A 17,492-nucleotide genomic window follows, 5' to 3' on the forward strand; every position below is an offset into this window, starting at 1 on the left:
ACTTAATTCAATAATTTCTAGCTTTTCTAATCTGAGCTCATCTGTTAACCACATATTTTTATTCAACTGTTTTCGACTTAAGGTTTTAGGAAAATGGAGGTTAAAGTAGAACAATAAAATACTATGAAAAACATATTTTGAAGTGACAGGAGCTAAATATAAGTCTGTCCATGATTCTTGTTGCAATGAATACAAAAATGAATGTGTGTTTAAATCTGAGAACTTTCTAGTACACATTTGAATGGATTCATTGGGATGAACAGTAATTTTACTTTTGTGTTTAATAGGGGTATGTAATAATGCTAAGAACTGCCCATCATGGTCTGAGAGTTGAGTATTAATTCCGATTAGTTTGATAAAATTCATATTAATGTTGGTGAAAATGTTGTCTATAGTTGTGGCTGATGACTCCGTAATTCTAGTTGGAAATTTTACTAAAGAGCACATTCCATTAGAAACTAACAAGTTGTTCAGTTTCAATGCACTGTTGGATTGTCCCATCATATCAATGTTTATATCCCCCGCTATTAAAATGTGCTTATATCTTTTGTCTACATGTTCCAATAAAACTTCCATACTTTTTAAGAATTCTGGTTCATTTTTTGTTATGGGATTTCTGTACAAGCCCACCACTAATAATTTAGACTGTTTTTCGAGAAAAATATTTTTTATTTCAACCATGCAACATTCAAATATTTCATCCTTCAATAAATATCCAATGTCTGGAATTTTGATTTCTTTCCAAATCACACTTGTTTTGGATAAAATTACTACACCTCCTCCTCTGCAGCTTTCTCTTGCATAGCTAGAGTTTAAGACATAACCATTAATATTTAACCTTTGAAGCATCATCTTGGTCATTTTATGCTCAGTTAAAATCACCATATTAGGGTTTATTTCACTCAACGTAATTTCTAAAGATTCTAAGGATGATTGTAATCCTCTAATATTTTGATGGAACAACCCAAATGTGCTATTGCTTACAAAGCTTCCAAAGTCACATGGCTTATCTTTAATGACAGTACATGGATTATTGTAAGTACTGTCTGAAACATAATTTAAATTGTAACTACTACCTAGGTGACGCTCCTGTGCACAGGAGGAAGACAGTTTTTTTGAGGTGTAGCATTCAAAGAGCAAACTGAGGCAGGTACTGCCTGATTTAATGATTCACCACAAACACCATTACTCTGCTTTAGCACCTCAGAAAATGTGAGGTCGCCCGGTGCCACAAACACATCACTAGCCCGATCCTGTGATTCTTGCTGATTCCTGGATAGCGTCACCAAACTCACTGGAGACCTCACTGCTGCTGGTTGATGTGACTCAAGATTGATGATTTCTGATGGGTGGTTAAGAGCTGGTAAGATGGGAGCAGTCTTTGTTTTCTCCTCAATAAGGTTCTTCAGTTCCCTGTTAAAATCTTCATGAGATAAACCATTCCTTAGTGATCGAAATGATTTTTGAAAATATGAGACAATGGTAACAGTGGCTCCTGTGCATTGTTGAAATTTTATTACATTGTCTAGAAAGAGTGTCAAACTGACCCTATCACGTACGCAGCCCATTGGGGAGCATATCAAGTGCTTCAGATCCCTCCTTTTAAAATTTTGAGACAGGTCAGAAAAAGCAGTGTCATAGTCCTGTTTACTTGGTTTGCCATAATATTTATCCTTAGTTATAAGACTATACACTGTTGCACTGTTTGCATTATCTTGTAGAGCCAGATGGCGTGTTAGGCAATGTGATAGTTTAGGCTGGCCAAATTCCTGTTTGAAGACGACAGCCACACCAGTTGACATGTGACGAGGGTCATCCAAGTCCCCGGAAATGCTGTGTGCGAATCCGACAGTTTTGTCATATCGAAAGCGTTTAATAACATCTCTCATAGGTGTTTCAGTAACATTGATGGTATTACAATTTATTTGGGATTCTGTATTTGTTATACTATTGTTTGGTTGTGTATTTAATTTCAGAATATAGTCAACAATCATTGATGCAAGTTTCTTCTTTCCACTGTGATTTAAATTAATGCCTTTTCGGGAGAAGTGAAATCTTTGAAAAGAGTCGAGATCGATAAGACTAACGTTGTTCATTCTAAGAACTAGTTCCCTAATATAGTTGTTTGCCAGAGCTATGTTGTAATGTATCATATGGTCTGGCTGGACATCATATCTAGGAGGAATTGTTGTGATACAGACTGGTCTGTTCTTACTCAGGGCATTTAGAGCGTGTTAGAATAAATAAACTTACAATGCTGAGTATATTTTCTAGTAGTTTATTATTGTCTTAAGGTTTTCATTGATTAATAATCTCAACAGTTATGCAAGAGTTTGTGTTGTGCCACGGATGGTAATGCCGATTGCTCTTCGGGCATCTGCTATGTCGCTAAAACTATTTCCTTATTGTTTCTTGAGTTATAATTGTTAGCCTAAAGACTTGTGATCTTGTGTAAAAAAATTCACTTTTTGGAGTATTACTACAATGAAAAACCCCACCTGCCAAAGAGTTAAAGTCAGCATATTTTGCTTTACATCTTCCCATTTAATGGACGATTTAATGTGCCGAAATATGCACATGTTGCTTTGTAAGTTCAATACTTAGCTGTAGTATATCATGAGAATATATGTTAGATTATGTTTAGATGGTCTCAGCATGGTTTATATTTACAGACACTGTTTATAATAATTGTAAATAAATACAATAGAGTTAGCTTAGGTGTATATATTGTGTTCTGCTTTCAATTTCAGTTTTCTCTGTATATGTTGCTGTTCAACACAAAAAATTTCATAAACATTGGTTGAGAAATGTCTTGTTTAGCCGTTTAAGCTAAAGAAACCAAATTTAGCACATAAGTTTGAATAGTAAATAGAAAAATAGTTGTGTTATTTTCTGTAATATTAACAACATGGCGTCTGTTGAAAAATGTTAGTGACAATGTTGAATAACAAAAAAGCCAGTATAGTTATAAACAATTTACTAGACATCAACTGTTTGAACAACTTCATTACATTTCCAACTGTTTATGTTTAAACAAAATCCGTCAATGAATAAGTGAGAACAATCACTTTAACCCTCCGAGTGCCACAGCTTTTTTGGCTTTTTTACAGTTCTCATTTTAAAAAGCCGTATAAAATACAATTTTGTAATTAAATTGTTCATGTTATATATCAATGTATTCACAACACAATAAGGCATAAAAGAAGTATAGCAGTATTGTACTTAACCTCTGTCTGTTTAGGTATGTAGCCCTCCGAAGTAAAAAAGTTTCAAAATTTTGTCATGTCCTAACATCCACTACTCAAGATTTCACTATGTACATAAAAACAGAGTTTCAAAATAGCCATATTATTCCAAATTTAATAAGTTTTACAAATATATACACTTTGTTTATATTTAAACTAAAAACCAAACTATAAAATTGAAACTATCACTAGTATATACACAATTTTTTCCCTACGTTTACTCGGAGTCACTGCTTTGTGATGCCTTTCTTTTTCTCCCAGGCCTAACGAGTCTCCAGAAATGTTCTAATAAGTGAAAACATTCCCTGTGCACACCTGTATTACAGCCAGGGCACCAAAATCTGCTTCGGTTTTTTTTGCTTTAGCAAACTGTGCACTGGCATAATTTGACCCTACCTTTAAAATTCATTAGGGTCCGGTTCATACTCTTCACCACCGTCACTTGAAAAATCACGAAGTGAAATGTCTGAAGGTATATCACTTGCATCATTTTCACTAGATACATATTCATCTAAAACATCCTGAATTTCACTAGAATGTGCCAAAATATCACGATCCATGTTTGTAAAATCACGCAACACCGCAGTCAGCTGTCAGCAGTACGCAGTTGTAACGTATCGTCAAAACAAAGTATGATGTATAATGCACTGCCTCCACAATTATATGCACTATAACAAATCTTCATCTTTCAAATGATACAGAATTTGACTGTTTTGCTGCCATTTTAATATGAATATTTTTTTTTTGCAATTTAGATTTTTATCACGGCTCTCTTTTTTTACTTCATTTTTCCTTCCTTCCTCTGTCTCAATTCTAAAAAAGAACTTCTGACTGATATTTCCCCTGTGATATCCTTAATAACTGAGTCATTTTCAGGTATTGGTTCATTGTGCGATTGTCTGTCAGGTAGTTGTAGCTTATTGTTATATCCTAACAAAAATGGTTTATAGTACTCATTGTATTTTGTGTAAAAGTTTTCTATTGTTTCGTCTGGTAGTCTTGTTCTTGCCATCATAGGAGGTGCAAAGTGCTGATGTTGTGCAGTTCTGCGACTGCTACAGATTAGCCCATCTGAGTCCAGGCACGCAGCAGCATGTATTTGCTGAGTCACATTTTTGTGTTTTGTAGTAGAGTTGGATTCACAGAGAGTGTTGTATTTAACATTTAGCAGTGAGGCGCTGTAAATGTTAGCATTTTTATCTTCATTTCTCTTCTCAGTTTGCTGTGGTTTTTTATTAGATATCTTAGGTTTTTTCTGTTGCGCTGTTTATATAATAAACATAAAAATATAATACAAAGCGCTGTTATATAGTCGCGGGCGTGACTTTAACCGTCATAATAAGCATTAATTAGTCGCGGCCGCAACGAGAAGAGCTTGGAGGGTTAAATGTACGCTTGCACAAGCCGGCAGCAGCACGTTAGTCTTCTTGTGGCAGCTCCTATTCTTACACGGTTTTGCATTTTATTTGCTTAGTTTTTGTTATTTAGTTATATTTGTTTGCCAGGTTAAGTGTTAGAGAGGGCTTCTTAGCCCTAACTTCGCCTGGTAAAATAAGACATCTTTACTTTATATTTAACTCATTACACCTACATACTTTCAGGTGATGTTAAGACAGGTCTTCTGTAGTAAAACAGGCAAATAATGAGTACATAAAACAGTAAACAAATCCATCAATGTAAAATGAAGGTTCAAATTGCCCTCCAATTACTAACGTCAGCTGATTGTTGGCTCACATGCTAAGGCTCCACAGAGATTGTATAACACGTATATATTACTTATGTTCTGTTACGTGGTATTTTGATACACAAAACATTTATATGTTCCATGTTTTTTATAACAACCACCGTGAACAAAAGGCTTACAGTTTAATGTGTTCCAAGCCCACGGAGTAGGTATATATCAGTACAGCCCTGTGGGAATGCCAAAATGTTTATGGTGACTACTTCCAACTAAACCTAGTTTAATATAATCTTGTGTCACGTAGATTCAGCTTTCCTACACTAGAGGAGTCTCCGCCTTCCCCTGCGGTGCTCCTTTCACCTCCAACAACACCGACCAGGAAGTCACAAGAGGTGGCTGACAAACCAAAACATAGTTTAATATAATCTTGTGTCACATAGATTCAGCTTTCCCACACTAGAGGAGTCTCCGCCTTCCCCTGCGGTGCTCCTTTCTCCTCCAACAAAACCGACCAGGAAGTCACAAGAGGTGGCTGACAAACCAAAACATAGTTTAATATAATCTTGTGTCACATAGATTCAGCTTTCCCACACTAGAGGAGTCTCCGCCTTCCCCTACGGTGCTCCTTTCACCTCCAACAACACCGACCAGGAAGTCACAAGAGGTGGCTGACAAACCAAAACATAGTTTAATATAATCTTGTGTCACATAGATTCAGCTTTCCCACACTAGAGGAGTCTCCACCTTCCCCTGCGGTGCTCCTTTCACCTCCAACAACACCGACCAGGAAGTCACAAGAGGTGGCTGACAAACCAAAACATAGTTTAATATAATCTTGTGTCACATAGATTCAGCTTTCCCACACTAGAGGAGTCTCCGCCTTCCCCTGCGGTGCTCCTTTCACCTCCAACAACACCGACCAGGAAGTCACAAGAGGTGGCTGACAAACCAAAACATAGTTTAATATAATCTTGTGTCACATAGATTCAGCTTTCCCACACTAGAGGAGTCTCCGCCTTCCCCTGCGGTGCTCCTTTCACCTCCAACAACACCGACCAGGAAGTCACAAGAGGTGGCTGACAAACCAAAACATAGTTTAATATAATCTTGTGTCACATAGATTCAGCTTTCCCACACTAGAGGAGTCTCCACCTTCCCCTGCGGTGCTCCTTTCACCTCCAACAACACCGACCAGGAAGTCACAAGAGGTGGCTGACAAACCAAAACATAGTTTAATATAATCTTGTGTCACATAGATTCAGCTTTCCCACACTAGAGGAGTCTCCACCTTCCCCTGCGGTGCTCCTTTCACCTCCAACAACACCGACCAGGAAGTCACAAGAGGTGGCTGACAAACCAAAACGACCAATGAATGCCTTTATGTTGTTTGCCAAACGGTATCGCTTGGAGCTCATCCAAACCAATCCAGGGAAAGACAACAGGTTTGTCATTACAATTTTTTTATGTTTAATGTATATTTTTAATTGTTAATTACAATCTATGTTATTGTGTTTTCAAACTTTTCTTAAGGATAGTTCTTATGATCGTCATAGTATGCAGCTTCCTTAAAGAACAATGAATTCTGGAAGTACAAAACAATAAACGTGTTCAGGGAGATTGTATATGTGCTTAATTCCATCCTGAGAGGGTGAAGAACCAAATATTGGTGTTCTAGAGGTCTTGTGTTAATCTTTGTAATTGTGGCAATAATTAAAAATTTACTTGATATTAAGAATTCAATTCATCAAAGTAAGGATGTACGAAGGCTATTCAGAATGAGAATAAGGAATGTTTCTGTCTGATGCAGTCAAGTGCATGCCAATCGTGTATATACTGGTGTGCTTGTGCTCGGCACCTGAGTCAGCATTCAGTTGAGACAACATCTCCATGCTTTCATTTTTTCATTTTTTGTATTAATTCAAATTTGAAGTATGTACTGCAATCGAAATCCCGCCAATTGTAAAGTGCAATCTGCTATTTTTTTTTGCCAAAAAACTTAAAACCAATAGAAATTTATCTGGAGCTGAGTGAAGTTTATGGAAACAATGTAATGACTGAAAGTTCTGTCAGGAAGTTGTGCATTTAGTTTAAAAGTGGCAGAACAAACGTTCATGACCAAGAGAAGAGAGGACGTCTGAGCATTGTGACTGACAATCTGGTCATCAAAGTTGACGAAAAGATTTGTGAAAACCGCCGTTTCACAATAACAGCTTTCTCTATGTTTTTCACAAGTTTCAAGGACTTTCATTGTTTGAAATTGTTTTACAAAAGCTAAGCTACCACAAATTTTGTGCGATGGTGCCACAAAATGCTTACATCACTATAAAGAACAATGAATGGGAGCAGCTTTGACCTGCCACAGTCATGGTGTTGCACTATGGGATTGAATCGTAACAGAAGACGAAACCAATGTGAAACAAGTGAATTAAGAGGCAAAGTTACAGTCCCTGGAGTGAGGGCACACAAGTTTCCCTAAAAAACTGAGTAATGTCTGCAAACTTTGTCGGCAAGGAAAATCGGGGCAACAGTGTTCTGGGTCACGCAAGATGTTCTTATTGATTTTCCCCAACGTGGTGCAACAATAAACTCTGAGCAGTATTGCCAAACATTGCAAAAGCATAGGAGAACTGTCCAAAGCAAGCTCCAAGGAAAATTGTCATCCAAAATTTTGCTTTTGTATGACAATGCCCGACATTACAGGGCAAAACGTACACAAGAACTCTTGAACTTGTTTAACTAGGAGGTTTTTCCCTCATCCCCCTACAGAACTCAACAATGAAGATCTGGCTAGTAACAGCATTTTGACAACAATGAAGATCTCCAGGTACGTGTCACAGAGTGGCTGAATTCGTATGGTGATTATGTAGAAAAGTAGTATTTTAGTCCCTCTTTCACATTTATATAATACAATTATTTTTCTTGTACGTTTTTTTTTATTACAAAACGTTCCTTACTTTCTGAATAGTCCTTGTATATAAAAACTATAAGGATTTAAAATCTAATGTAAAGCAGTAGCTCAGACAACCGTGTATAATTAACACAATTATTAGACTTTATAATGAGCACTCAAACTCTTTAGATGTATTTAATTCCTCTTACAGAGATTTTGAGGTTAAAATACTCCTGATTATCAATTAATAGTTAAAACATAGATTTTACATATTTTTATTGTTGTTGTTATTTATATAGTAAATATTTATTGGTGTTTTATATTTTATATATATATATATATATATATATATATTTTTTTTTAACTGAATCAAATTTTATAATTGTTATATCGTTATATATATTTTGTTAACTAGTTTTAGTACATTTTTAATTGATTACTTTTGGACAGTAGTTTATTGATTCTCAGTTGTTATTTATTTAAATTATTTGATTTATCTTGTTGTTAAGTTATTTATCGGTGCTTCGGTGGTGTTGTCAACTTTAAAATGCTCTTTTTTTGTGTATAGTTGATATTTAATGTAGTTGAACTGTTGTTTTGGATTAAATTGTGTGTGTTTTTTTGTTTTAAAGTTATCCAATTATATTCATATATAATAATATTAATGTAACAGTGTAATTGGCTTCGGCTGTATTGTAACATTATAAAATATAAATAAATAATGTTACTGTATTAGTTTGGTTTGTTCCAAAATCGAACTCTTGTTCATTTGTACAATTTGTTTGTATTGTGTACTGTTTCAAATCAAATCAAATAATTTATTATCAGGACACTACATTAGTGTATAACAACGTCAACAAGTTATAACATGTGAAACTAAGTTAAAGAAGCATACTATTACTAGCATTGTAAAATTCATTTATACTATAAACACGTATCAGTGGGATGGCATATTGAGTATGAATAAACCAACTGCTCTCAGTGCTTTTCAAATTTTTTTTAAACTGCTAATAGACAATATCAACTATTTTGCCAAACTAAAAAAAGTAAACCAGAATAATTTATCAGTATTAAAACATAATTGGTATACTAATGATCTAGCTGACATAAAAAAAAGATTATTATTTTTGAATGGTATAGTAAAAAATTCTAAATCGGCCTCAGAACCTGAAATAAAAGCTTTTTTAGACCTGAAGAAACATTATAAACAATCAGTAAAAAATGCAAAATTAACTCATAATACAAAATTAATAAATAATAGCAGCAACAAATGTAAAACTGCCTGGAAAATAATAAAAGATAATGGAAAAATGAGTTTTGTAAATAATTCTAACATTGGAATTTCACCTGATTCATTCAATAATTCCTACATCAATTCTGTAAATGAAATAAAAAATAAAATGGGCTGCCCTAGATATGGTTCAGAGGAGCTTATTAAAAATTTGCCAGTGAATTCTCAAAATTTTGCATGGCGACCAATTACTCCTAATGAAGTAATTACATTAGCCAGCAGTCTTAAAAACTCAAATAGTTGTGACATTTATCTAATGTCCAATAACCTTTTAAAAAATATAATAAAATCCATTGCAAGTCCTTTGTCTTACTGTTTTAACTTATGTCTTGTGGAGGGAATTTTTCCTGACGAGTTGAAGTTAAGTCGGATATGTCCGGTTTTTAAGAAGGGGCCCAAGGACAAGCCGCAGAGTTATCGCCCAATTTCGATTATTCCCGTTTTATCCAAAATATTTGAAATGTTGGTTTATGACCAGATAAATGCGTATTTTGAAGGAAACAAATTTTTAAGTAATTCTCAATTTGGATTTAGAAAGGGAAAATCTACTATTGACGCTGTAGATATGTTGGTGCAAGATGTGCTATCAGCCTTTGAGAACAAGGCTTTTGCTCAGGCCACCCTTTGTGACCTGAGCAAGGCTTTTGAATGTGTAAATCATTCAGAACTGTTAATGAAATTGAACTACTATGGTGTTTCAGGGTCACAATTAAGTTTTTTTAAATCATACCTTAGCAATCGAAAACAAAAGGTTTGTATAGATGGAGAATGGTCCAAGGAGTTAGTGGTCTCATACGGTGTACCTCAGGGCTCTGTACTGGGGCCGCTCCTTTTTTTAATTAGTATTAACGATCTTCCAAATTCGGTTAAAGGTAAAACCTATATGTATGCTGACGACACTACATTTTTTAATTCTAATAAAAACCTTGAAGAACTTAGATCTCTTTGTCTAAATACTTTAAAAGAGGCTTCTGAATGGTTCATGTCGAATGGATTCCATTTAAACGAAGAAAAAACACAAAAAATCTCATTTTCTTTGAGAAAATTTAATGAAAACTTTCTAAAAGATAACCCTTCTACTAACGTAAAGTTTCTAGGAATTTATGTTGACAAGACTCTTACTTGGGGACCACATATTGATTATTTAAGTATTAAATTATCTCGAGTAATATTTTTATTAAAGCGGTTAACTTATTGCATTCATCAAAATTACATTAGATCAGTGTACTTTGCAAATTTTCAATCGGTATTCAGATACGGAATAATTCTGTTTGGAAACTGCAGTAGGATAGAGGAAATTCTCGTGTTACAGAAAAAAGCTGTCAGAACCATTTCTGATGCAGGGCCCTTAGAACATTGTAAACCCATATTTGTAAGCTTAAATATTCCTACAGTGATCAATGTGTATATCTTTGACTTGATCCTGTATGTTTTTAAAAACTCTGATATGCTTAAACCAAGCAGTCATAAGTATGACACAAGATCTAAAAACCAGTCAAACATTAATTCTTGTAGATTGACTAAAACATTGAATAGCCACATTGTCATCTCACTAAAAATATATAATAAATTACAAAACTTAATCATTAAATATCCTGAGAAAACCTTCTGTAAAAAGTTGTATAAATGGCTGATAAATAATCCCTTTTATTCCATTGACGAATTTTTTAATTTGAATATCATAGACTTTTGAATTAATATTATTCAAGTTTTGTATAGTTATAATTTTAATTAGACTTAGTTGTACTTGACATGCTTGTATGTATACATGTGAATTATGACTTTGTCAATGCTTCCCTGCTTAACGGCAAATAAATTATTATTATTATTATTATTATTATTATTATTATAGAGCTATTCTTAGCCTAAGCAATAGCACATGTTTTGATGTTTTTGGTATCAATGCACATGTATTAAAAGCTGCTGCCGAACATATTTGTGAGGTCTTGACTTACTTGTTACTTGTATTAACCCATGCAAGACATTGGACGGGCAGTTTCCGTCCTTCACTTTGCGCGGCCCAACGCTAAAGACACTCTAGACACGACATTGACGTAGTTGAATATATTGCCGATAGATCGCAGAGGCATTCACATTTGTTGCATATTTTGTTCTCAATATTCTAGTCTATGTTTTTCTTCTTCTTCGTTGCTGAAAATCATCTGACATTGCCTCAAATCATCTTGGCAAAACAGCTTTCTTTCGTTTGTAAACAGTCAAGATGGCGTCTCGCGACCGGAATGTGTGTGATGAGGAAAGTGGCAGTGAAAAAGATGACATGATACATGAAAATAATGAAATATCTGATGGTACAAACGATGACAGCAGTGATAATGAAAGTGACGATAACCCACAGGCTAGGCCTTGTGATTTTGCGTGGAGTGTTGGACCAAATACTGTTAGTACAATGCGTTTTACCGGCAATCATGGAATAAATCCTATCATTTCGAGGCAGTTAGGAGAAAAATGCACTGAATCAGATGTGTTCAATCACTTCTGTGACGAAACCTTTTGGGCTCAGGTAACCCTTTGGTAGGCCTCCCGCTTGTGGAGAATCACCACTGCACCTTCAAGGAAAGTTTTGGGGGCATTTTATTGAAAAGATACCTCCAACCACCAAAGCCAGGCCCTTAAGAAAATGTAAAGTTTGTGCCTCACAGGGGAAAAGAAGTGAAACAGTGTACCAATGTAAAAAGTGTCATGTTCATACAATAACAAGGAATAACTAAGGCAAATTTATAATATTCATAGCATGTTATACAGTAAGTGTTATGCAAAGTGCACCTGTTCTTACACGAAAGCATGGAAAATATCCAGTATTATGCAGTATATATATACACACACAAGCACCTACAAGAGCCTGTACCACTCTTATGGTACTACATAATTGCAGTACCATAAAATGAACAGAAACCAAACTGACAGTCACTAAACAACTTATTTGACTCTAAATAATCTACAATTTGTTTATGTACCAACCGTTCAAAGACCTTCGACACTGCTGGAATAATAGAAATAGGTCTGTAGTTGCAATGCTTGTCCATAGGACCTTTCTTATGAACAGGAATAACCTTACTAATCTTAAATATAACAGGAAAAGTTCCACTATTAATACATTCATTAAACAAGTAAGTCAAGGACCTTACAAATATGTTCGGCAGCAGCTTTTAATACATGTGCATTGATACCAAAAACATCAAAACATGTGCTATTGCTTAGGCTAAGAATAGCTCTATAGGTTTCCTCCACCTTAATTTCCTTAAAATTAAAGTTAAAATTTATAGTCTCTGAGTTAGAGGACTTGTCAAGATAATAAAAATAATCATAGGTACTATTACCAATGTTTTTACAAGTTTCTTCCACAGAAGAGACAAAAAAATCATTAAATGTGTCAGGTTTCAGGAAATAAGACTTGGGAACTGGCCTGCTATTGACTCTGGCTGACTTTTTTATTATGTCCCAAGCAGCTTTGCTTTTATTTTTGGATCTATCTACTATATACTATTGTTATGACTAAGTTTAGCTCTATTAATCTCACTTTTGTACACTACTTTGAGACTTCTATATTTTGCCTTTGCATCCTTATTATCATTGGTATTTTGAGTAATAAAATATAACCTATCCAGCTCAGACTTAAGTTTAACCAGACCATCATGATACAATCTAGTACATGAACATTTAGCTTTTAATTTAAATTTTTTAATTGGAGCAGCACAATTTAAGGCCCATAAAAGAAGGTCAAGAAACATTTTAAACTTGATATTGATACTTAAATTTAGCCTATATACATCTAACCAGTTAATTTGGCTAAGATAATGCACAAAAAAGGATACCCCAGACAAGCTCAAAGGTCTAGGTAAGTGTTTTAAGATGAGACCACTTCCGGTAGATCCATCAGTCTCGATATCCGCTACAAAGAAGATGATGTTGTGATCAAAAGCAGGATTATGGAGCACCAACAATGTCCTCTATCAGGATGTAGGGAAGTTAGTAAGTTATCAATGCAGCGACCTGCAGTTCCACAAGAGTTGGTATTTGGCCTTGTGATATCCGACACAGTCACATTCAATCCAAAACTGTCAATTAAGTTTAATAGTTGATGGGTTCCTTCATTGTCTGCCATAAGTTTATATTGAAGTCCCCAACTACAATAATGTTCATTTTGATATGCCATATAAAAACATCATGCAACTTTCCATAAAAAGAGGCTAGACTACCTGCAGGAGATCTATAAACCGCAACGACAACCGTGTTTAACACAGGGAGCACAACAGCTGCTAACTCACAAGTCATCTCCTCCGAGTAGCCAAGAACTTGGTCCAAGATGGAGAACTCAATACATTGCTTGACACAAATAAGCACTCCACCGTGCAAGTGATGTTCGCTTGCAAAATAGCTTCCAACACTATACTCTGGAATTACCAAATGCTGGACTTCAGAGGAAGATAGCCAATGCTCTGCAATACACAAGACATCAGAATTAAGTTGGTTGTTCAATAGTTCAGTGCTACAAAGTATAGTATATTAATTAAATAAATAATATTATGGGGTGTAACAAGACAGTTGGTACCCTGTATGTCAGTACAATAATTTAGTTTTATGTGGTTTCACGTGTGGCAATATGTTTTGCAAGTTGTATGACGTAGAGGGTGAGCTGATTCTAATAAATGGCTCTGGTTGGTTGGCTGGCATCATACCACCTCACCTGATGCTCGTGTCCAATCCCACGCCTCAGCCCCTGCTACCTTTGTATTGCCCAGTCCTCCCCAGACCATGAAAAGATGCGGTCGGTTCGGCCAGTGAGTTAACTTTCAAACATGTGTTTAATTTACCAGCCCGGTTACCTCTAGGCTATGATCCGACCACCACCGTAATGTCGAATCTCGACATTACAAACTGGCGACGAGGCAGTTTAAAGAAACGCGCAGCAAGAAGACATTGATCATTTGGGAGTGCAAAGATGTCGGTGTAGACAGGTGCACGGACGCTTCAGTGTAGTAAGGTACACAAGTGCGGTGTAGGAAGGTACACACAACAATTGATTCGCATCAATTTCAGTGCAAACATTAATGTCGGATTGTGTTAGTAAAATCGCGCCTCTTTTCATAGACAGTTTATTTAACGAAGATCCTGAGTTCAACATGGCGACCGGAATAATAGGCTCGTTGGGACCCTATGACAGTGCGGAGGAATCTTGGTCATCTTATGTCGAAAGGTTCGAACTTTTCATAGATTGCAATGACATTAAAGTCATGAAGTCAAATGGAATTCGGCATACTTTCACACCACCTTACCACCCAGCCAGTAATGGTCAAGCGGAAAATTCAGTTAAGACAGTAAAGAAAAGATTGAAATGTGCTTTACTTAGCAACGACAATTCTGAATTAGCTTTATGTAAATTTTTACTAGCTTACAGAAATTGTGTACACAGTACAACCAATGAGTCACCAGCAAAACTTATGTTTAATCGTAATTTACGAACAAGACTAGATTTAATCAAACCTAATTTACTTGAAATTGTACACCGTAACCAAGAAAAACAAATTGTAAATTTTGGTGGAAGCAAAACTCGTGAATTATTGGTAGGTCAGCCAGTACTAATCAGAGATTTTAGAAGTAAGGGTAAATGGACGGAAGGTAGAATTCATAAAAAACTAAGTCCTGTATCTTATTTAGTCATACTAGATAATGGTATTATCTGGAAACGTCATATCAATCAATTGCTAGGAATGCAGACACAGTTAGATTTAAATGACAATGAATTAAATCCTAGAGATATATATTTGCCAAGTACAGTGACTAGTAAGAATCATCTTGAAGCTGGTAGTCGACAGTCTATGTCACCCCCTGCGTTATTTTCGCCCAGACCAGGTAGTAGTTCCGAAATAGCTGGCACCCCTCCATCGAGTCGGAGTGTGACCTTGTCACCCCCGCACCGCCTGACCTTGTCTCCAGCTGAGGTACTACCAGCTGATCGGTCACAACAAACCACACCTGTCATACGCCGCTATCCGGCTAGGCAGAGAAAACCCGTAAGCAAACTAAACTTATAATTATTCAAAAATGATTTTTATGATATTTATGTGAGTGTATATCTATTCTGATTTCTATGTATTCTTATCTTGATTAATTGATTGAAATGGGGTTTATTGAGGATACAATAATTATCCATGTTTTGATATTTTATTAGGTGTGCTATTATTACGTTATGTACTTGATTTCATTATCCGTATTCATTTCTACTTGTGTGTAAATTGTGTTTCATGACTTATCATATTTCTTTTATTACTTGTATTCATGTTGTATTATCATTCAACTTTTAGGGGGGAAGAGTTATAGTATATTAATTAAATAAATAATATTATGTGGTGTAACAAGACAGTTGGTACCCTGTATGTCAGTACAATAATTTAGTTTTATGTGGTTTCACGTGTGGCAATATGTTTTGCAAGTTGTATGACGTAGAGGGTGAGCTGATTCTAATAAATGGCTCTGGTTGGTCGGCTGGCATCATACCACCTCACCTGATGCTCGTGTCCAATCCCACGCCTCAGCCCCTGCTACCTTTGTATTGCCCAGTCCTCCCCAGACCATGAAAAGATGCGGTCGGTTCGGCCAGTGCGTTAACTTTCAAACATGTGTTTAATTTACCAGCCCGGTTACCTCTAGGCTATGATCCGACCACCACCGTAATGTCGAATCTCGACATTACACAAAGTTTATTCATTAAACTACAAACATTCCAAAAAGTCCATTTAAAATTAAAATTACACCCAATTATTGTATTTGTATTGTTTTCCATAGTCTTTAATATTCTTATTTGTATCCTGTGTTCATTTTTGTTTTAGTATCATCTAATTATAATGTGTTCTTATTTTTTACTCTCTGCACAGTTACATTTTGTGTTCATGTCTTCTAATATAATTTGTTTAAATTGTGTCTTCGATGCTTTTTTGTCTGCTCATTTTATCATGTGTTCTTCTCTTGTCCATCAATTATGTTTTGCTCTATGTAACTCATACTTCTTTTATTTTTTATCCCATAATTGTACACTATTTTCCCTAATCTACATTTATATATCCTCCTTAGCACTATTTTGGAGGACTGATATGCTAATTTTGTAATGTTAGGAGACAATTAACTACACTGGATTAGATTCATAGTATGGTTTATTTGCACATTCTCACAAATTTTTCTTATGAACATTGAAATATTATAGAACTATAAGTCTGATCTTGGGAGAGGCGTGGCGGATGCTGCCCCAAGAAGAGAGAGACAAGTACATCCAGGGCGCTCGTGATCTCTCAGAGGAACAGAAGCTGCTGTACCCTGACTGTTGGAAGCGGAAACGATCTCACTCCACCAGTTATCGTTCTCTTTCTTTCACTGTGTCATGTTAAGTTTTACTCCCTTCAGTCTCTTGTAAGTTCTACTATTATTACAGGGCTATAAGTGTGATCCTGGGAGAGGCGTGGTGGATGCTGCCCCAAGAAGAGAGAGACAAGTACATCCAGGGCGCTCGTGATCTCTCAGAGGAACAGAAGCTGCTGTACCCTGACTGTTGGAAGCGGAAACGATCTCACTCCACCAGTTAACATTCTCTTTCTTTCACTGTGTCATGTTAAGTTTTACTCCCTTCAGTCTCTTGTAAGTTCTACTATTATTACAGGGCTATAAGTGTGATCCTGGGAGAGGCGTGGCGGATGCTGCCCCAAGAAGAGAGAGACAAGTACATTCAGGGCTCTCGTGATCTCTCAGAGGAACAGAAGCTGCTGTACCCTGACTGTTGGAAGCGGAAACGATCTCACTCCACCAGTTAACATTCTCTTTCTTTCACTGTGTCATGTTAAGTTTTACTCCCTTCAGTCTCTTGTAAGTTCTACTATTATTACAGGGCTATAAGTGTGATCCTGGGAGAGGCGTGGCGGATGCTGCCCCAAGAAGAGAGAGACAAGTACATCCAGGGCGCTCGTGATCTCTCAGAGGAACAGAAGCTGCTGTACCCTGACTGTTGGAAGCGGAAACGATCTCACTCCACCAGTTATCGTTCTCTTTCTTTCACTGTGTCATGTTAAGTTTTACTCCCTTCAGTCTCTTGTAAGTTCTACTATTATTACAGGGCTATAAGTGTGATCCTGGGAGAGGCGTGGCGAATGCTGCCCCAAGAAGAGAGAGACAAGTACATCCAGGGCGCTCGTGATCTCTCAGAGGAACAGAAGCTGCTGTACCCTGACTGTTGGAAGCGGAAACGATCTCACTCCACCAGTTAACATTCTCTTTCTTTCACTGTGTCATGTTAAGTTTTACTCCCTTCAGTCTCTTGTTTGTTCCACTATTATGTAAATCTTTTACATTTGTTATAACTGCATAGGTCAAACAATTAAA

At 36.1% G+C, this 17,492-nt stretch overlaps 1 protein-coding gene across 1 annotated transcript in view; it reads left to right on the forward strand.

The window, feature by feature from the left end:
• LOC124356518 (HMG box-containing protein 1-like) overlaps positions 1-17,219 on the forward strand; it is a 48,947-nt gene extending 31,728 nt beyond the window's left edge. Inside the window, exons 5-8 of the mRNA XM_046807572.1 lie at positions 5,639-5,756; positions 5,911-5,998; positions 6,173-6,368; positions 17,002-17,219. Of these exons, the coding sequence (XP_046663528.1) occupies positions 5,639-5,756; positions 5,911-5,998; positions 6,173-6,368; positions 17,002-17,182 (583 nt within the window). The 3' untranslated portion in view covers positions 17,183-17,219. The remainder of the gene's footprint in view (positions 1-5,638; positions 5,757-5,910; positions 5,999-6,172; positions 6,369-17,001) is intronic.
• Positions 17,220-17,492: the final 273 nt, after the last annotated feature.

Source organism: Homalodisca vitripennis, chromosome 3 (genome assembly GCF_021130785.1).
Source record: "Homalodisca vitripennis isolate AUS2020 chromosome 3, UT_GWSS_2.1, whole genome shotgun sequence".
Classification (NCBI taxonomy): domain Eukaryota; kingdom Metazoa; phylum Arthropoda; class Insecta; order Hemiptera; family Cicadellidae; genus Homalodisca; species Homalodisca vitripennis.